The 22,560-nt window shown below is 45.1% G+C and overlaps 1 protein-coding gene across 1 annotated transcript in view; it reads left to right on the plus strand.

The window, feature by feature from the left end:
* Positions 1-22,560, plus strand: part of LOC134411151 (maestro heat-like repeat family member 5) — a 93,124-nt gene that overhangs the window by 19,773 nt on the left and 50,791 nt on the right. Inside the window, exons 3-5 of the mRNA XM_063144801.1 lie at positions 16,554-16,682; positions 21,156-21,315; positions 21,731-21,786. Of these exons, the coding sequence (XP_063000871.1) occupies positions 16,554-16,682; positions 21,156-21,315; positions 21,731-21,786 (345 nt within the window). The remainder of the gene's footprint in view (positions 1-16,553; positions 16,683-21,155; positions 21,316-21,730; positions 21,787-22,560) is intronic.

Raw genomic sequence — 22,560 nt, forward strand, 5'->3', positions numbered from 1 at the left:
GACTCTCTAAGCACAAGATTTTTCAGAAAGATAGCATCAAAAACAACACAGTTATCCGCGATTCTTTTCCGCAATGCGAAAATGTTTCCGCAATGCGAAATGTTTCAAGATGGCGATCAGAGCGGACTGCGTAAAGAGAAGCGCTCCGAAAATGGCTGCTTCTCTTCGCCTTGCTTCTAGGGGCCCGCGGTCCGCTTCTACTCCGCCTCTGGGCAAGGCGGAGCAGGCCAATTCGCTCCTGCTTCTGCGCTTCTAATCGGAGCGGAGCACATGCCTAATTCTTAACATATAAGTGCACCCCCCACCTCGGGATCTATTCCTGCTTCCAAAATCTCATACTTTCTTCTGCTGGCGGTTTCCCACTTCCCTTAGAAAACACAAATATTAGGAACTGTTTCCAGATTCCTTCAAACTCATTTATTTTAGTTATACCTCTCTTCCATTTAATATTACAAGTCAACTTATCATTAATAGCTATATCCCATACTTCTTTGTACCATTCTTCAATAGAATATTCCCCTTGAATCTTCCAGTTCCTAGCTACCATCAATCGTGCTGCAGTCAGCAAACTCAATATCAATTCTTTAATTTCTTTTCCACATTTTAAATCTTCTAATAGTGACAGTAATGCAATTTTTGGTGTTTGTTCTATTTTCATTCCCACTATTTCTTCAATTTCCAAAAACACCAAATTCCATAATCTTTGTACATATTTGCATTCCCACCACATATGTAAATACGTTCCGTTTTCCCCACAACCTCTCCAACAATTTGCTCAATGCTGATTATTTATCTTATTCAATCTAATCGGGATTAGGTACCACCTCCACAAAAATTTAAAATAATTCTCTTTTATTCTCACTGACATATTTCTCAATACTCTTTGTTTCCAGAGTCCCTCCCAGCTCTGTCGTCCTATTTGTACCTTCAAATTTGTCTCCCATACCAATTTTCCTGAACTATCCACCAGCCCTTTCTCTAGCAATATTTTATATATTTCACTCATTAACCCTTTTAATACTGAACTTCCTCCCTTATTTTTTTTCCTTACATTTTTCCCTTTTAACTATTAATTCCTCAAACTTCGTCATTTCTCTACAAACTCTATTTTCTCTAATCCACTTTTTATTCCACTGTTCTAATTGCCTATAATCTAACCAAGTTAATTTTTTCTCTTTTAAAACCTCTTCCATATCTTCTCTTGTATTTATTTCTCTCAACCAATTCTTTAACTTCATTTTATTTTTCTCTTTTAATATTTTACTTAATCTGCCCTTCAGTTCCTCTGGGAAGTTCATTAACATTATTACCGGTGACAAAGGGGAGCCGCTTGGAAGCAGCTCCCCTTTAAATTTACTCCAGATTTCCCAGTGAGACCTCAGGAGCAGATTACCTATACTTTCAACCCATTTTCTCCCTCCTTCCCTAAAAAAAACATTTTCCAATCTCGTCTCTATATTACTTGTAGTTTTGTCCTCCATCCAATCTAAGTCTCCTACTCCTATAATTGCTTCTACTATATGCCTTAATCTGTTTGCTACATAATATAATTTTATATTTGGGAGACCCATTCCACCCTTCCTTTGACTTAAATACCAATTATTCTTATTTACCCTCGCTTTCTTATCTCCATTACAGAAATTGTTTATTATATTTTGCCAACTTTTTATCTCTAACTCTGAAATTTTTATTGGTAACATCCTAAACACAAAATTAATCTTTGCTAAAATCTTCATTTTTATTAATGCTATTCTTCCAAACCATGATAAATTTAATCTTTTATATTTTTCCAATTTTACTAAAACCTCTTTTTTTAACTTAATTAAATTTTCCTTCTCTAGATTATCTAAATTTTTTGTAATTTTAATTCCCAAATATCTAATCTGTTCCTTAACTCTCATTTCTATTCCCTTCCGTTCCCATTCCTTTTCTTCTTTTTTAGTATAATTAAACAAAATCATCTCTGATTTGGACCAGTTTATTCTTAATCCAGTAGCTTCTTCAAATTCTCTCAATTGTTGTTTAATTCTATCTATCTTTCTTATTGGATTCTTGATAGTTAATAGGGTATCATCCGCAAACATATTCAATTTTATTTTTTTTACACCACCAATTCCTTCTATCTCTCCATCATCTTTTAATGCATTCGCCAGTACTTCCATAACCATTACAAACAGGACCGGCGAGAGCGGACATCCTTGTCTTGTACCTCTGGCTAGTCGTATCTTATCAGTGAGTCTGTCGTTTACCACCACTACAGCTGTATTTTGGGAATATAACTGTTCTATTATCATTTTAAATTTATTTCCAAATCCCATTTTATCTAAAATAATCTTTAGTGCCTGCCAGCTCACACAATCAAAAGCCTTAAAGATATCCAGTGCCAAAATTCCTGCCTTAATCTTAGATTTTTTTATCTCATATATTACATTTAAAACTCTTCCCACTAAATTGTGCATCTGTCTACCCGCCACAAATCCACATTGGCCTTCTCCTATATATTCCGATATAAATTTATTTAACCGTTTTGCCAAAATTGATGAAATTTTTTTAGCATCTTGATTTATTAGTGAAATAGGTCTATATGAATCAGGGACAGTCAAATCTTTATCTGGTTTTGGAATTAATATTATCAATGAATGTTCCCATGATTCTGGCGTCTTCTCTCCTTGCAATATAGCGTTATAAAGTTTCAATAATTTCGGTACTAAAAACCCTTTGAAAACCTTATAATATTCTGATCCTAGACCATCTGCTCCCGGTGATTTACCCACTTGCAAGTTGTCTATTACTTCTTCAACCTCTCTTTGAGTTATTACCTTCTCCATTAGCTCTTTATGTTCTATTTTTATTCTCTTCTTTATATACCTTTCTATATAATCTTCCAACTTCTTTTTTTGGATATCTTTCCCCTTATATAGTTCTTGATAAAATTCCTGAATTTTTTTTATTTTATCCTTCATTGTATGACAATAATTCCCTTGTTTATCCTTCAATGCTCCTATCCCATTTCTCGCTTTTTCTTTTTGTGTGAGTCTGGCAAGCAATCTAGAATTTCTATTGCTATTTTCGAAATACTCCCTTTTCATATAAATTATGTTTTTCTGAACCTGTTCTATATTTATATTCTCTAACTCCTTTTTCTTAGGTTGTATTTCTATTAATTTATATTTATTTTTACCCTGCCAATATTCTTCCTCCAGACTCCTAATCTCTGTCCCTAACTTCTCCTGCTCTGCATATTGTTGTCTTTTTAAATTACACATTTCTCTAATACAAATTCCTCTTGCTACAGCCTTCATGGTCTCCCAAACCACCGACCCTTCTGTTCTTCCCTTTTCATTAATTTCCCAGGACTCTGACAATTTCAAAATTTTTGTATTCAATTTCCACCTATATGCTTCTTTATAATTCTTCTTAATTGTAAACTCTAAACTTAACAATGCGTGATCTGTTACCTTTATTACCCCCATTTTACATACCCTAGTTGCAAACTCTTTCGAGACAAATATATAGTCTATCCTAGAGTATGTATGATGAACTGGGGAATAATATGAAAACCCAGGCTTTGCCCCATTAAGTAAACGCCAACAATCCACATAATCATTTTCTTTTACTAATTTATTCATTATAGTGATATTATTTCTCTTTTCTCTTGTCAAGAAATACTTTTGTAAGCCGCCGTGAGAGCCTTTTTTGGCTGAATGGCAGCATAAAAATCCATACATAAATAAAATAAATAAATAAACGTTAGTGAGGTTTGACCTGTCCCATCTATTATCCATAACCATATTAAAGTCCCCAGCTAAGATGACATACCCCTCCTTAAATTCTTCTATTTCTTTAAATAATTTTATAAAAAACTTTATAAACATTTGGGGCATAAACATTAATTAATGTATATACTTTTCCTTCAATTTTGCCTTTTATCATAAGGTATCTACCACTACCGTCCTTCTTTATAGTTTCTAATATAAATCCACTTTTTTTGAAATCAAAGTGGCCACTCCATTTTTTTTGAAGTCCCCAATGACTTTTCATAATAAACTGACCACTTTGTCCTTATCATATTTGCGTTCTCGAACCCTTGATGTGTTTCTTGCAACATAATAATGTCAGATCCTTCTTTATTTAACATTGTTCAATTCTCCTCCTTTTCACGACTGCCCCCAAACCTTTAACATTGAGCGTTGATACTTTTATTTTTTTATCCATGGTCACCCTTTTGATATCTCTTTCGATCCCTTGTGCTCTGTAACTCAAATTCACATATATAAAGACACAAATACCATAAAAAACCTCCAATCCCATACTCCAACCCGCTTCTTCCCCCCTACCCCCACCCCCCACCTCTCCCCTCCCAAATCCCCGTAAGTCTATCACTCCGGCCATCTACTTTTAGGGGGGAGGGGGGAGGCAGTGCTTTGCCTGGCCAGCAAGGTCTCAATTTTATCAATTCTGTCTACAATTATCAGATGCCCCTGCCTCACTTCCCTCCCCGCCTGTTTCAGTCAAACTAGCATCATCATACAGACCCAAACTCTTCAGCAGCTCCTTGCCCTGATCCAAAGAGGTTACTCTGTGCTGCCTCTCACCATATGTAAATCTTAAAAATACAGGGTAACCCCAAGCATATCTTATTGCTTTTTTCACTAATATTTCCATTATCGGCTTAACACTACGTCTCCAATTAAGTGTATGCTGACAAAGATCGTTGTAAATTTGCACTGTTTTGTCTTTATATTGTAGCAGGGCCATGGATCTCAATTTCTTCATAACTTGCTCTTTCTTGTAGTAACTGCCAAATTTTACCAGAATATCTCTAGTCGCTCCCTTGTAATTTTGTTCCCCCACTCTATGAATTCTGTTTAAATCACAGTCCTCTATTTCCAAATCAGGCATCATATCTTTGAACCATTGCAGAATTATGCCTCTCAAATCTTCTTGTGATTGAATCAGATGTTTAATACGAATTGATGAACGACGATTGTAATCTTCTAATTGGATCAGCCTTAATTCATGGTCCTGAAATTGGACATTAGAGGTTTTTTCATGAACATTCTGTCTTTTCTCCAGGAAATTTACTCCTACCTCCAGATTTTTTATGCTCTTAACGTTCTGAGCAATCTTATCAGCCAGCACTGCCATTCGTTTATCTGATCTCTCAGCCTGTTGATCGATTCTCTTAAAAATAGTCTCATTATTCTCTACTATGAAACTTTTGATTTCAGCCATGGTGGCTGGCTCCTTGCCAACTGGTGCCTTGCCACCTTCCGCCATTGTAGGGTCTGCCGCTGCTATCTCTGTCTCTCCCTGCTCTTCTTCCAAGGCCAATTTCTCAAGGTGGGGGAGGTTGTGATTACTGGGTCGTTTCCTTGACCAGGTAACTTTTGAAAATTCGGTTTTAATTTTTTTTTTAATGTTCGACATAGGGCATAAATCTCTTTCTTAATGTCCTGGCTCTTCTTCCTTGCCCGGGGTATTTTTCTCTCTCTGTAGTTCCCGGGAATTTACAACTCTCTCTTCTCCAACAAAGGGTGAGATCCACCATAAATCAAGTCAGCATTCGCTGGGGGAGCTCCAACAGTTAGGGTTCCAAACTGTTCCAAACAGCTTAGCCCCCTCTCCAGATGCTGCTTCAAAATCAATTTCCCCACTCCTTATGAATCTCTTTCTTAATGTCCCGGATTAACACAGTCCTTGCCCAGGCTGCTTTTATCTTTCTGTAGTTCCAATAATTAATTGCTCTCTCTTTTCCAGCAAGGAGTGAAATTCACCATAAATCAAGTCAGCGTTCGCTGGGAAAGTTCTAAAAATAACACGCAATTACTGCAGTGCACAATCCAGCACAGTCCAGCACATACGCAGTTTACTTTCGCTTTCCACTCCGAAACGCTCAGAGACACTGCTTTATCACATCAGTTCCTCCACTCCTTACATCATTTCAACTCTCGCAAACATCAATAACACCGACAATTAATATTCATAGTCCTTTTCCAACATGCTCATCTGAGACTTATGTGCTTTTAAACAAGATAATTGACTTTCCCGGTTTGGCCGGTTTGAGCTTCACAATTCCCTTACCAGTTCCATGGCTGCCAGGCTCCGCCCCCTCCTTTTCTTTGTCTGACCACTCGCCTTTTAGAGCTCAGATCTTGATTTAAATCAATAAAATGCTTTTTGAACCCTCTGTCATTGTGAAAGTGGAGTCGTGCTTTGGGGCTAATTAGATCTCACCCCTGGGCGGAAGAACCTTTGTCTAACATGGTGACCTACTTGCTGCTTCCCATCCCTGCCCTAAAACACAGAAGGAGGAGGAGGACAAAGAAGGGCAACTTCTATAACGACCGGCGTGCCCCCAGCATTCCACCTAGGAAGAGGGTTCCATTGGCAGTTGGCTGAGTGACCAGGGAGAGGAGGAAGAGTCAAGAGAGCAACTTGTACAACTTGCAGTGTTTCATCTTTTCAAAATCAGCATTTGCTTACGAAGTGCCTGCCTTCACAAAAGCAATGCTCACGTGATAATAGCATAACACGGTACCAGGAGTGAACATGGAGACTTCATATAAGCTGAAGGTGACTGGAGTTTTTAAAAGAAAATAAAAGAACCACAGTTTTAAGCTTGACTGTGCTGTGAATGTGGCTGAAAGCATTTCATGCAAGAGACTGATTCCAGTATGAAGGTCTGTAGATGGAAGTCCAAGGAAAAAGCCATTTTTTTCCTCAAAGGAACGACGGTGGAATTTTGTTAGACACTCCATGTCTGACATGTCTATTGCAGTTTAAGCATAACCCAGAGTTTCATATATGACCTCAGGTAATACAATTGCTAATACAATTTCAGTTATGGGTTTTTGTAGGCTAGAGGCTCAATTCAAAGGGTAAGAAGGAAATAGTACTTTTATCATCATCATCTTCATTATAATTATTATTATTTTCATTTCTATATTGTCCAATAGCCGAAGCACAATTTATCATTGTGATATCTATTTTACAAAGATGCTTAGTGCAAAGCCTAAGCATTTGCACTAAGGATTGTCCTCTCCTCTGAAACCATGTGCGTATATTTATATATTTGATATCTCAATACTCCAAGTCTCTGATGAAGTGAGCTGTAGTCCAGGAAAGCTTATGTCATAATACAGAACTGGACAGCACATATATACTAGAAGCCAACATGGATTTGTCAGGAACAAATCCTGTCAGACTAATTTGATCTCATTTTTTGATAGGACTCCCTTGTGGACTGTGGGAATGCTGTGGACGTCATATATCTTGACTTCAGCAAAGCTTTTGACAAAGTACCATATGACATTCTGATTAACAAACTAGCTAAAAGTGGGCTAGATGGAACAACTATTAGGTGGATCCACAGTTGGCTACAGAATCGGACTCAAAGAGTACTTATCAATGGAACCTTCTCAAACTGGGGAGAGGCAATGAGTGGGGTGCCGCAGGGCTCAGTCCTGGGCCCAGTGCTCTTCAACATTTTTATTATTTATTTATTTTATTTTTATTTATTACATTTTTATACCGACCAATAGCCGAAGCTCTCTGGGCGGTTCACAAAAATTAAAACCACAATAAAACACCCAACAGGTTAAAACACAATTACAAAACACAGTATAAAAAGCACAACCAGGATAAAACCACACAGCAAAGTTGATATAAGATTAAAATACAAAGTTAAAACAGTAAAATTTAAATTTAAGTTAAAATTAAGTGTTAAAATTCTGAGTGAATAAAAAGGTCTTCAGCTGGCGACGAAAGCAGTACAGTGTAGGCGCCAGGCGAACCTCTCTGGGGAGCTCGTTCCACAACCGGGGTGCCGCAGCGGAGAAAGCCCTCCTCCTAGTAGCCACCTGCCTCACTTCCTTTGGCAGGGCTCACGGAGAAGGTCCCCTGTAGATGATCTTAAGGTCCGGGTAGGTACATATGGGAGGAGGCGTTCCTTCAGATAACCTGGCCCCAAACTGTTTAGGGCTTTAAATGTCAATACCAGCACTTTGAATCGGGCCCGGACCTGGACTGGCAGCCAATGAAGCTGGAAAAGGACTGGCATAATGTGATCTCACCGGCCAGTCCCTGTTAATAACCTTGCTGCCCTATTTTGTACCAGCTGAAGCTTCCGGACCGTTTTCAAAGGCATCCCCACGTATAACGCATTGCAGTAATCCAAGCGAGAGGTTATCACCAGAGCATGGATAACTGTAGCTAGGCTATCTCTGTCCAGATAAGGGCGTAGTTGGTATATCAACCTAAGCTGATAAAAGGTGATCTTTGCCACTGAGTTCACCTGTGCCTCAAGTGACAGTTCTGGATCCAAGAGCACCCCCAAACTACAGACCCGATCCTTTAGGGAGAGTGCAACCCCGTCCAGGACAGGACAAACATCACCTCGCCGGACAGATGAACCACCCGCTAACAGTACCTCCGTCTTGTCTGGATTGAGTCTCAGTTTGTTAACCCTCATCCAGTCCATTACCGTGCCCAGGCACTGGTTCAGAACAGTCACTGCCTCACCTGGGTTTGATGAAAAGGAAAGGTAGAGCTGGGTATCATCCGCATATTGATGACACCTCAGTCCACATCTCTGGATAACCTCCCCCAGCGGCTTCATGTATATGTTAAACAGCATAGGGGATAAGATAGAGCCCTGCAGAACTTCAGGCCTCCAGTTCTGCTCCTCCCCCCTCCTTTTCAGGTACTTCAGGCCTCCAGTTTGCTGCAGTTTGCAGTTTGCAACTTGAAGAGGAAAAGCAACTTAGCTCTCTGAGAAGCCATTGAGCAGCATTGACTAACTGCCATTGTTCTGTTTGAATTGCAGCTTCTGCTCCTCCCCCCCTCCTTTTCAGGTACTTCAAGCCTCCAGTTTGCTGGAGGCGCGAGCCGAAGGGCGAGAGCACAAGGGCTCTCGGCCTGTGGCTCTCAGCCGTGGGGCGAAGCCGGTCAAGCGGATCCTCTACTCTGGAGGAAAAACCCCAGCCACGGTCCGGTCGCTGCCTCTTTCTGATTCAGGTCACGATCTTCTCATTGTCTCCTCTCAGTTCTTTTCTCCTCATATCTGTTCCTTATGGCTCGTTCCAATCTCGTCTCTCCCAACTTAGTTCCTATCCGGTGTCTCCCCTCTTCTCAGCTGCCTTTTTCGTGTTCCTTATGGAACTGTCGCTCTCTTGCTTCTAAGGCCCCTGTCATCCAGGACTTGTTTATCTCTAGGTCTCTCCACCTCCTTGCTCTTACTGAAACCTGGCTTCCTGCCCATGATACTGCCATCTCTGCTGCCCTCTCTCTTGGAGGACTCTCTTTCTCTCACACTAGTCGACCAGAGGGTCGGGGTGGTGGTGTGGGTCTTTTATTATCTAGTTTGTGCCAGTTCCAGCCTCTTTCCATTCCACCTTCACATTGCTTCTCCTCTTTTGAGGTACATGTGGTGAGGCTCTTCGCTCCACTGCGACTGCGGGTTGCAGTTCTGTACCGCCCCCCAGGCTCGTCCTCAAAATTTATCTCTGATTTTGATTCGTGGCTGTCCTTTTTCCTCTCTGACAACTGTCCTACTCTTATCCTGGGTGATTTCAACATTCATGTGGATGACCCTCAAGATGCTGCAGCTCTACGATTTCGCTCATTATCTTCCCCTTATGATCTTAAGCTTTGGTCTGATGCACCCACACATTCCCTTGGACACTGTCTGGATCTTGTTCTCACTCGGAATTGCTCTGTGTTGGACTTTTCTACTGCTCACTTTCCGCTGTCAGATCATCACCTAGTTTCTTTCAATATTACTCATAATCCTCCTCCTTCACGTCCCGCTTCTCGCTCTTGTCGTGACTTGCAATCTATCAATTACGAGGCTTTTTCCCAGTCCCTAGCCTCCTCCCTTCCTTCTGTCTGTTCGGCTGTCTCCTTGGACTCAGCTGTCTCCTTCTTTAATTCCTCCTTATCTTCAACTCTTGATAATCTTGCTCCATCTACAACTCGGATAGTTCGCCCTTCTCAACCCCAACCGTGGCTCACCTCTTCCCTCCGCTACCTTCGCTCTTGTTCCCGGGCAGCTGAACGCCTTTGGCGTAAGACCAGGGACCGGGCAGACTTTGTCCATTACAAATTTGTACTCTCCTCTTTCTCTTCTGCCATCTCACTGGCCAAACAGCAGTACTACTCAACGCTGATCCAGTCAAATGCTAGGCATCCTCAGCGGCTCTTTGCGTCCTTCAATTCTCTTCTGAAGCGTAATCCGCCATCTCTCCCCGCCTCTCTGTCTGCTAACAACTTTGCCTCTTTTTTCAATGCTAAAATCCAAACTATCCGCTCTGATCTGGCCAGCTCTGCTCCTCTTCCAGTTCCTGTTCCTCATCTGTCAGCTCCTCCTGCAAATTTCTCTGCGTTTCCTTCGGTCTCTGCGGATGAACTGTCTACAATACTGCGCTCTTCGAAGCCTTCCACTTGTTCTCGTGATCCGATTCCTTCTCGCGTCTTTATTAATCTTATTCCTGCTATCCTCCCTTCCTTACTACATATTATTAATCTTTCTCTGTCCTCTGGTTCATTTCCTTCTGCTTTTAAACATGCTACAGTCTCTCCCATTCTCAAGAAACCTACTCTTGATAGGTTATCTCTGTCTAACTACCGACCTGTCTCTTTGTTGCCGTTTGTTTCAAAGATCCTGGAGCGTGCAGTCTACTCTCGCTGTCTTGACTTTCTTTCTAGTAACTCTGCTTTGGATCCATTTCAGTCTGGATTCCGTCCTCTGCATTCCACCGAAACAGCCCTTACTAAGATCACCAATGATCTCCTTACTGCCAAGTCTAAAGGCCATTATTCCGTTCTTATTCTCCTTGATCTAACTGCAGCCTTTGACACGGTTGATCATGATCTTCTCTTAGATTCCCTTCATGACCTTGGATTTTGTGGCTCTGTCTATAACTGGTTTGCCTCCTATCTAGCGGGTCGCTCTTTCAGCGTGTTGATTAATGGCAGCTCGTCTTCCTCCTTTCCCCTTTCAGTAGGGGTTCCGCAAGGCTCGGTGCTTGGCCCGTTGTTGTTTTCCTTATACATGTTGCCCTTGGGCAAGCTTATTCAATCTCATGGTCTCCAATATCATCTGTACGCCGATGATACACAACTATATCTGTCATCTCCGGAACTTTCTCCTGATGTTCACGATCGTATCTCGGCATGTCTTTCAGATATCTCAGCTTGGCTGCTTCATCGTCGCTTGAAGCTTAACATGGCAAAGACTGAATTGCTTGTTTTTCCTCCTAAACCTTCTCCTCATCTCTCATTCTCTCTTACTGTCAATGATGTTACGCTTACTCCGGTCAAGGAAGCTCGTAGCCTTGGCTTTATCTTCGACTCCTCGCTCTCCTTTATTCCTCATATTGAGGCAGTAGCTAAATCTTGTCGATTTTTCCTGTATAATATTGCCAGGATTCGATCATTTTTGTCTGTCTCTTCTGCCAAGACGCTTGTTCATGCACTGGTTATTTCACGGTTGGACTACTGCAACCTTCTTCTCTCTGGCCTTCCTTCTTCTCACATCAGCCCGTTGGTTTCTGTTCACCACTCTGCCGCAAAGATCATCTTCTTAGCACGCCGCTCCGACCATGTTACTCCGCTTCTGAAATCTCTTCATTGGCTTCCAATTCACTTCAGAATCCAATATAAACTTCTCCTGTTAACCTTCAAAGCTTTTCACGGTCTAGCTCCTTCCTATCTCTCCTCTCTCATCTCACACTATTGCCCCGCTCGTGCTCTTCGCTCCTCTGATGCCATGTTTCTCGCCTGCCCAAGGGCCTCTACTTCCCTTGCTCGGCTTCGTCCATTTTCGTCTGCTGCCCCTTACGCCTGGAACGCTCTTCCAGAACATTTGAGAACTACAAGTTCAACCACAGCTTTTAAAGCTCAACTAAAAACTTTTCTTTCTCCTAAAGCTTTTAAAACTTGATGTTGTGCAGACTTCTACTGTTACTTTCTACTGTTAGTTTTTCCCTACCCTGTGCCTGCTTACCCTTCCCTGTACCTGTTGGCATTCTCTTCCCCTCCTTATTGTTTTACTATGATTTTATTAGATTGTAAGCCTATGCGGCAGAGTCTTGCTATTTACTGTTTTACTCTGTACAGCACCATGTACATTGATGGTGCTATATAAATAAATAAATAATAATAATAATAATAATAATAATAATAATAATAATAATAATAGAACCCCATGGCTTAGGAGCCATGGCACAGAGCAATAATCCCCCAGCACCACCTTCTGGAATCGGCCATCCAAGTAGGAGCGGAACCACTGCAACGCAGTACCTCCAACTCCCAGCTCAGACAACCTATCCAGAAGGATACCATGGTCGATGGTATCGAAGGCCGCTGAGAGGTCCAGGAGAACCAACAGGGTCGCACTCCCCCTGTATCTCTCCTGACAGAGGTCATCCCACAGGGCGACCAAGGCAGTTTCCGTTCCAAAACCAGGCCTGAAACCCGATTGAGATGGATCTAGATAATCCGTTTCATTCAAGAGTGCCTGGAGTTGTCCTGCAACCACCCGCTCAAGCACCTTGCCCGGGAAAGGGATATTAGCCACCGGCCTGTAGTTGTTAACATCTTCCGGGTTCAGATTAGGCTTCTTCAGGCTTCTTCTTCTTCTTTTAAAGAGGCCGGCACCACTCCCTCTCTCAAGGAGGCATTTACAACCTCCTGGACCCAGCCGGCGATCCCCTCTTTATTTGATGTAATGAGCCACGAGGGGCAAGGGTCAAGCACACAAGTGGTCGACCGGACCTGGCCAAGCACCTTGTCCACATCCTCGGGCCTCAATAACTGAAACTCATCCAATAAAACTGAACCGGACGGCACTCTGAACGCCTCTACTAGTGGAGCTGCATTAAGTGTGGTGTCCAATTCATGACGAATCTGAGCAACTTTATCTTCAAAGTGCCATGCAAACTCGTCACAGCGTGCTACCGAGGGTTTCACCATCTCTCGCCCTGGCCCAGAGTGTAACAGGCTGCAAACCACCCGGAAAAGCTCCGCCGGACGACACTGAGAAGACGCAATGCTGGTGGAAAAGAACTGCCTCTTTGCCACCCTCACCGCCACAGAGTAGGCTCGATAGTGAGCTCTAACCCATGTTCGATCAGACCCAGCACGAGTCTTCCTCCACCTGCGTTCTAGCCGTCTCCCCTCTTGCTTCATCGCCCTCAGCTCAGGTGTATACCAAGGAGCTGACCGGGCTCTGCTCAGAGAGAGAGGACGTTTGGGCGCGATCGTGTCAACCGTCCGAGTCATCTCTGCATTCCACAGAGCGACCTGGGCTTCGACAGGAGCACTGGCCATATCAGCAGGAAAATCCCCCAGAGCCCTCTGGAATCCATCGGAGTCTATTAGCCTCCGGGGGTGGACCATTTTAATAGGCCCCACACCCTTGCAGAGGGGAAAGGCCGCCGAGAGTCTAAACCTCAATAGGAAGTGATCTGACCATGACAAGGGGGTAGATGTTAGTTCCCCCACTTCCAGATCACCATCCTCCTGTCCAGTCGAGAAAACCAGATCAAGCGTGTGCCCCTTTGCATGTGTTGGGCCGATGACATGTTGAGACAGCCCCATGGTTGTCATGGCAGCCATGAAGTCCTGAGCCGCTCCAGAGACAGCAGCCTCGGCATGGAAGTTGAGATCCCCCAGAACCACCATCCTGGGGGTTCTCAACACCAGGTCCGAGACAACCTCTGTCAGCTCAGGCAGGGAGACTGTGGGGCAGCTGGGTGGACGGTACACCAGCAGAATCCCTAATCTGTCTCGAGTACCCAACACACAGTACAGACACTCAAGATCAACACTCGACTGAACAGGAAGCCTAGAGAGGGAGATTGTATTCCTATAGACCACGGCAACCCCCCCTCCCCGGCCCTCGAGTCTGTGCTGGTGCTGCACCGAGTACCCAGGAGGGCAGAGCTGGGTGAGAGCAACCCCTCCCAGTTCCCCCACCCAGGTCTCAGTGATGCATACCAGGTCAGCCCCCTCATCCACAATCAGATCATGGATGAGAGAGATTTTGTTTTGGACTGACTGGCATTCAGCAGCAGCAGCACCAGACCCGAGAGCAAGCTGATAAGGCCGCCAGGAACCATCTGGTTGGGGGAAGGACTAGAAGAGGGGATAGCTGTAAGGAATCTGTCCCCTCTTCTCCTCATCTGGCCTGTTCCTCCCCCAGCACCATACCTCCCCCTACCCGTGACCACAGTTATGCAGGCACCCCCATATTCCCCAGAGCTCCCCAGGCACATATTAAAAATTATTTAAAAATTGATTAAAAGTTTTTTGAGAAATTGCTGTTGGTTGCTGGTCTGCTGGTGTTCTCCAAAACAGGGTGGCTCCTCTGTGCGACGCAAAGTGCGGCGCCAGCGCCGAGGCGCTGCCTCTGGCCGGCTGGAGCTTTACCTGTAAGCAAGGCGGGGCACTAGTCAGCAGATGTTCAGCAGCTGGGGGAAAGAGACTGCAGAGCCCAGGCTCCTGCAGCCCCAAGGTCTTCTCTCCCCACTGCAAGCACACCCCACCTTCCTCTGGCCGGCTGGAGCTTTACCTGTAAGCAAGGCGCTCCGCGGAGCCCAAGATGGGGGACACGTGGCTCAGCAATACTACAAACGAGAAAGATCTTGGAATTGTTGTAGATCACAAGCTGAATATGAGCCAACAGTGCGATATGGCTGCAAGAAAGGCAAATGCTATTTTGGGCTGCATTAATAGAAGTATAGCTTCCAAATCACGTGAGGTACTGGTTCCTCTCTATTCGGCCCTGGTTAGGCCTCATCTAGAGTATTGTGTCCAGTTCTGGGCTCCACAATTCAAGAAGGATGCAGACAAGCTGGAGCGTGTTCAGAGGAGGGCAACCAGGATGATCAGAGGTCTAGAAACAAAGTCCTATGAAGAGAGACTGAAAGAACTGGGCATGTTTAGCCTAGAGAAGAGAAGATTGAGGGGAGACATGATAGCACTCTTCAAATACTTAAAAGGTTGTCACACAGAGGAGGGCCAGGATTTCTTCTCGATCCTCCCAGAGTGCAGGACACGGAATAACGGGCTCAAGTTAAAGGAAGCCAGATTCCGGCTGCACGTCAGGAAAAACTTCCTAACTGTTAGAGCAGTGCGACGGTGGAATCAGTTACCTAGGGAGGTTGTGGGCTCTCCCACACTAGAGGCATTCAAGAGGCAGCTGGACAACCATCTGTCAGGGATGCTTTAGAGTGTATTCCTGCATTGAGCAGGGGGTTGGACTCGATGGCCTTGTAGGCCCCTTCCAACTCTGCTATTCTATGATTCTGACTAGCTCAGTGGCAAAGCATATACCTTGCATGCAAAATCCCCCACAGCAGACGCAGGTAGGGCTAGGAAAGACCCCCGACTGAAACTCTGGAGGCCGCTGCCGGTCAATAGGGACAATACTATTGGTTTATTATTCTATTTCATTTGTACCCCACTTTTCTCCCAAAACATTTGGCACTCAAGGCCAGATGGACTAGTGGTCTAACATGGTTTAAGGTATCTGCCTATGTTCCTAATGTGGATGGGTTTTGCTCAGCCAGCTCAGAATACCACCTTGCAGTAAATGATGGAAGCAATGAAATGTGGCTGTGTTAACCAAGAAAATGCCATTGCTGTAATTCGCTGCAATGAAGTTAGCATAAATGATGAGGTTCTCTTCAGAGATAGCAGGTTAGTGGTGTTTTAGTCTAAGATGTAGGGACATGGCTCATGGGAGAGCCAGTCCAAGGTTCAATCCCCAGCGGCATCTCCAGATAGGGCTGGAAACCCTATCAATGGCCCCTTTCAGACAACACGCTAAACCATGCTGATTAATCACAAAATGGTTAAGGTTTTGTGGTTAAGCAGCATGGTTTAGCGTGTTGTCTGAATGAGGCCAGTGTCGAGAATATTGGGCTAGATATTGGACCCAAGGGTCTGACTCAGGCCTTAGCTAGACCTAAGGTTTATCCCAGGATCGTCCCAGGGTCATCCCTGCCTGCACCCGGGATATCCTGTGTGTCATTTACATGAACAGGGATGACCCCGGGACGATCCCAGGATAAACCTTAGGTCTAGCTAAGGCCTCAGTCTAAGGCAGCTTCCCAGGTGTCTTGTATTCCTATAAGCCCTGTTGGAATCGATACATGAGCATGGAAATTGGATACCATTGGGCATGGAGAAATGAAAAAGGAGAACCAGAAATATTACGTGTCAGCCATAAATTATTGCTATAGTAAACTGATAATGCACCACCATTTAAATGTGCTGAATTTCAATAACGTTTATTAGAACAGGATTTTGAACATGCCACTTCCAGTTCAGAATATCCCCTGTCCAATGGATTTGCGGAAATGTACACTGATGGTGCTATATAAATAATAATAATAATAATAATAATAATAATAATAATAATAATAATAAGGCTTGTGCTCAGACCGATGCTGTACCTTCTGTGTGTCTGTGTGTCTGTGTGTCCCCACCCACAGCACTTCACATAATCCTGTTGTTTCCCTTTTGTGTTCCCTTCCATTCTGTAGATTTCTCCAAAGCATCGCTTGTGCATTAATCAGATCCTGCAAGCTGTGATCAAGTCAGCCAGTAGCATAGACTACAAACTGGCTAACGTCCTCATCAAACTGGCCGCTGAAGATATGCTGAGGACCACGGTAAGAGCCAAGATGACAAAACAGATGCCAAAAGTGGCCCTTCCAAGAAATTCCTGACATGTATGGGTGATAGCTTTCTCCTACAGAAAGTGGAGGAAGGAACTAGAGGATCGGCAATCCTTGACTTGATATTGACCAATAGGGATGACTTAGTGGATAAAGTGGCAGTTACGGGAACTCTGGGGGAAAGTGACCGCGTCATACTTGAAATCTTGATTATGAAGGAGACAAAAGTTGAGTGTAGGCATACACGTACTCTGGATTTTAGGAAAGCTGATTTTAATAAACTCAGAACTATGATAACTAAGGTCCCGTGGCAAATGAGCCTAATGAGAAAGGGAGTGCAGGATGGGTGGGAGTATCTAAAAAATGAAATTTTAAAGGCACAGTTACAAACAATTCCAACAAGGGGAAAAGATAGAAGACAACAGAGGAAACCAAAGTGGCTCCACAAAAAGCTTAGAGATGACCTAAAAACAAAAAAGGATACATATAGGAAGTGGAAGGAAGGCCAGGCTACAAAAGAAGAGTACAGACAAGTGGCGCAGAAGTGCCGAAATGACGTCAGGAAGGCTAAAGCTCAGAATGAGCTGAGATTAGCGAGGGATGCTAAAAGCAATAAAAAGGCTTTCTTCAGATATGTGAGTAGTAAAAGACAGAGGAAAGAAATGGTGGTTCAACTGCTTAATGAGGATGGCAAATTGATAACAGACGACAAAGAAAAGGCTGAAGTGCTCAATTCCTACTTTGCCTCTGTCTTCTCCCAAAAGCGGGTCTATGACCCCCCTGGAGAAAGTGAGGCAGAAGTTGAGGGGGCAGGATTGCAATTTGAGATTGATAAACAAATGGTCAAAGAACACCTAATTTCCTTGAATGAGTTCAAATCTCCAGGGCCCGATGAACTGCATCCTAGAGTAATGAAGGAGCCAGCGGAAGAACTCTCAGAACCTTTGTCTATTATCTTTGCAAAATCATGGAAGATGGGTGAGGTGCCGGACGACTGGAGGAGGGCTAACGTTGTCCCTATCTTCAAAAAGGGCAAAAAGGAGGAACCTGGGAACTACAGACCAGCCAGTCTGACATCCATCCCTGGGAAAATTCTGGAGCAGTTTATAAAGAAAATCTGTAAACACCTTGAAATCAATGCGGTGATCACTAGAAGCCAATATGGATTTGTCAGGAACAAGTCCTGTCAGACTAATTTGATCTCTTTTTTTGATCGGGTAACCTCCCTTGTGGACTGTGGGAATGCTGTGGATGTCATATATCTTGACTTCAGCAAAGCTTTTGACAAAGTGCCCCATGATATTCTGATTAACAAACTAGCTAAAAGCGGGCTAGATGCAACAACTATTAGGTGGGTTCACAGTTGGCTACAGAATCGGACTCAAAGAGTACTTATCAATGGAACCTTCTCAAACTGGGGAGAGGCAACGAGTGGGGTACCGCAGGGCTCAGTCCTGGGCCCAGTGCTCTTCAAAAAAATTATTAATGATTTGGACAAGGAGGTGCAGGGAACGCTTATCAAATTTGCAGATGACACCAAATTGGGTGGGATAGCTAATACCCTGGAAGACAGAAACAAACTTCAACGTGATCTTGATAGCCTAGAGTGCTGGGCTGAAAACAACAGAATGAAATTTAATAGGAACAAATGCCAAGTTCTACATTTAGGAAATAGAAACCAAAGGCAGTTACAAGATGGGGGATACTTGGCTCAGCAATACTACAAACGAGAAAGATCTTGGAATTGTTGTAGATCACAAGCTGAATATGAGCCAACAGTGCAATACGGGTGCAAGAAAGGCAAATGCTCTTTTGGGCTGCATTAATAGAAGTATAGCTTCCAAATCACATGAGGTACTGGTTACTCTCTATTGTGTCCAGTTCTGGGCTCCACACTTCAAGAAGGACGCAGACAAGCTGGAGTGTGTTCAGAGGAGGGCAACCAGGATGATCAGGGGTCTGGAAACAAAGCCCTATGAAGAGAGACTGAAGGAACTGGGCATGTTTAGCCTGGAGAAGAGAAGATGGAGGGGAGACATGAGAGCACTCTTCAAATACTTAAAAGGTTGTCACACAGAGGAGGGCCAGGATCTCTTCTCGATCCTCCCAGAGTGCAGGACACGGAATAACGGGCTCAAGATAAAGGAAGCCAGATTCCAGCTGGACATCAGGAAAAACCTCCTGACTGTTAGAGCAGTACGACAATGGAATCAGTTGCCTGGTGAGGTTGTGGGCTCTCCCACACTAGAGGCCTTCAAGAGGCAGCTGGACAACCATCTGTCAGGGATGCTTTAGGGTGGATTCCTGCATTAAGCAGGGGGTTGGACTCGATGGCCTTGTAGGCCCCTTCCAACTTTGCTATTCTATGATTCTATGAAATATAGAGTGAGGCTCTTCTTCCTGCTCCATCCAACTAGCTTGTTTCCCAAACTTGAGCAGGTATATCTGAGATTCACAAGGGGGCGATCGACACCCGCGATTGGGTGCGAAAGGAGAGCAGCTTGAGGCCCTTTGCCACATCGTGGCCAGTCCACAGCCATCCAGCCACTTCCCTCTTGAGAAGCTGCATTTTCTCTGAAAGTCCTTTTACTCCAATCTTTTTACTGCAACCAATATGCTTCTAGTAAGAAGCTCCTGTATTCTGAAATCAGCATGTATTTATACATTTTTTTGTGTAGAAGTTACCTCATAACTAATGTTATCAACTGTCCCATAAATTAGGGCTTACATCTCATTGTTGTTAAACATTCCTTTAAAAATTGGAATGTTCATATAGGTGTTTCACGTACACCTTTCTGGCTTGATGACATCAATTTTTAATTATACCTTCCAGATAATTTCCTTTACTCAAAATTTGCTAATTAAACTTCAGTCTATATTTTTTTCTAGACAAGCTTTTTGATGTGTATTCCTTACACAATATTTTTTGCTCATTAATTGATAAGCAGAAATTTTAAGTACACTTTTGACCTGGAATAATAAGACAGCCTCATACCTGTTCATTACTCAAATATCTTTTTGGCCTGAGTGATTGGCCTTTATATCAGCATTCTCTCTTTGAATACTATCCAGGTCATTTTGACCATTATTTCATGCCAGTTCCTCTAATGATGTTCTTAAAAGCCATGCTGGATCAGACCAAAGGCCTGTCTAGTCCATCATTCGGTGTGCACAGTGGCCAGCCAGGTGCCCCAGTGCGAAGCTTGCTAGGAAGACACGGGTGAATAGCACCCTCCCACTTGCATTCCCCAGAAACCTGGATGGAGAGAAATCCTGCCTCCAGTACTGGAGGTAATGTGCAGCCATCCTGACTGCAAGCCATGGATAGCCGCCTCTGCCTCCTCCTCCTCCTCCTCTTCCTCCTCCTCCATGGATTTCAAGACATGCAAGTTGGCAGGCCATCACTACAACTTGTGATAGCAACGTCCACAATTGACTTTGTGTGCTGTATGAAGAAGTTCTTCTCCAGAGGCTCATGGAGGGCATTCCGTGCCTGTGAGCTGGTGCCTCCCCCAGGAATACCCAGTCAGGGCTGGTCGTTGCTTCCTGCCCTCCCTGCCCAGTGAGACGTACAGTCATGGGGAGACAGGACTGATGGGGCTCCCCAGAGCTCAGGGCCCCTCGCTTCGACTGACCCAGAGCACCTCTGTCTTGTCTGGATGGAGTTTCAGTCATTGCTCGAGCGGGGAATCAGGCCAAAGCCACCGTGCAGAAAGGGGCAGCACCTGCCGGCCAGCCTTTCTCCAGGGACCCTCCTCCTAAGCCTGAGGTGCCGCCTTTTCCAGCCAGAGTGGGCCGACCCTTCCAAAGCGCCGCTGGGTCGCAGGCCGGCTGATAGGCTCTGTTCACTCCCAAGCAAAGCAGCGGAGCTTCTGGGGCTTCCGGGCATCAGTGCCCCCCTTCCCCCCCCCCGGGCAAGTGTCTATTTTCAGTGGTGACACCAAGTTAGGGAATCCCTTTCCCAAATTCCTGCCTGGCACCTATGTTGTGCTTTTGCCTCAAAACTTTTTAAGCTTCTAATGTTAAAAAACTACAACAACACTTTTGGTTTTTTCAAAACTTTTCTGAAGTTTTGAAATTTCTGGTGAGTTTGCTATAGTGACTGGTTATAGGCTGTGTTAGATTTTATGGCTTTCTAGTCTTCTTGGTATATTTGATAGTTTCATCTTTTATTGTAAGCCAATAAAATATGTTTTGATAATTGGGTAGCCTAAGAATGTGGTTAGGAAAGGAATAGGCTAGTGTGACTCCGCCACTCCAGCAGGGCAAGAGTCCCGTCCACTCAGAGGAGTGGCGCTGTGGCTATTGCTGTGCCACGTTCCACCCGACTCCGTTGCTCAGGAGAAGCCATTGCTGGCAAGAGCAGACACGAGAGGCGGGTGCTGCCGGTGCCGGCAGTGCGTGCAACTCTCAGATTGCCCCCAGCGTGACGCTTCTGCCTCCCCCCCTCCCCCCCGGTTGCTGCAGGATCTTCAGGACCTGTATCAGGACGCGGCTGGTGACATCCTGGTGGCCTTGTGGAGCCACTTCCCGGCAGACGTGTTGACCAAGCTCCTGGAGGGCTTCCGAGGCCGGCTGCTCCCGTACCGTAGCATCCTCTGTGTCTTGGGGAAACTGGCAAACAAAGGTACAAACCACCATTCTCCCAGAGACCCTTGCGCTGAGTCCGCTTGTCGTGGGAACAGGGTTGATCTAATTCAAAGGGCCTCCTCTGTTTGGGATCAGGGTTGCTCCGAGGAAGCTGGGGTGGCAGGCGGGGACAGGCTGTGAAATGCCTGTGCAGCCCAGTGGGCCTGGCACAGCAGCTCAGCCAAGGGTCCACCTGCTGTATCAGCAGGCATATTTATTTTGCACAGTCCAGCGGGCACGTTGGACGTTTGAGCTCTGACTTTGTAAATCCTTGAGCCATAAGCTTGTAGAGTGCCATCAGCATTGAGCCTATGCTGGAAAGGAAGGCCCCTTCTCCACAGAGCCATCTAAGGCCACCCATAATATCTGTTGCGCACCTTGGCCCTGAACGATTCCCTTCCTCACCTGCACAGCTTTCACCGAGAGTGACACCTTCAAGATCGACGTGTGGGAGCAGAAGCTGGTGGAGGTATGGTGAGGGCTCTTCTTCCTTGGCCAGGTTCCCACTGAATCTGGCCTGGGCTTTTTCCCACCTTGGAAAAGGGGCCAGGAGTTATTAGCGGGCACAGGCAGGAGGCGGGTGCATCGCTGAGTCCTCCTGCATTGCCATGGCCAGCGAGGGCTTGCAATGGTCTCCGTCCCTCACCACAGTTCTGAGCCCATTGGAGTTTCGTGCTATGTGACTTGGGGACACCACCACCACCCGCTAAGGCGAGCAGATTCCTTTGGGCACAACTGAATGGAGGTGGCATGAGGGTGGGTGGGTGGGTGGTAGGAATAAGGGAGGCCCAGAGGGGATGTTTGCTGGGGTGGCCCCTGCTTGAAGTGCCCCCCAGCATCCTCCGGCTGAGGAGCAGCTGATGCGGGGGGGGAGCCAAGGTCTCTTCCTGCTTCCCACTCCACGTGCGCCCCACAGCCAGCCAGCCACTCCATCGGAAGTCAGCGTAGACGGCCAACCACGGAGAGGCATTCCGCTGCGTTCATCGCTTGTCCCCCGAGGCTTCCCTCCTCCATAGCGCGTGTCCCCACCCCCCACCCCCACGGGCTAGTAGGAGAGGTGTTCTTTGCTGGCAGAGATGGATGCAAGACAGGACCAAGCCACAGGTGATCGGATTTGAAGAGATCAGGCCAGGGAAGGAGATGGAATGAAGGGAAACCACCCGCCCTCAGCTTGCTGCTGCTGCTGCTGCTGCTTTAGTGGCCATGTGATGGGGAGAAGCCTAGAAGCATAGAATAGCAGAGT

Source organism: Elgaria multicarinata, chromosome 19 (genome assembly GCF_023053635.1).
Source record: "Elgaria multicarinata webbii isolate HBS135686 ecotype San Diego chromosome 19, rElgMul1.1.pri, whole genome shotgun sequence".
NCBI classification, from domain to species: Eukaryota; Metazoa; Chordata; class Lepidosauria; order Squamata; family Anguidae; genus Elgaria; species Elgaria multicarinata.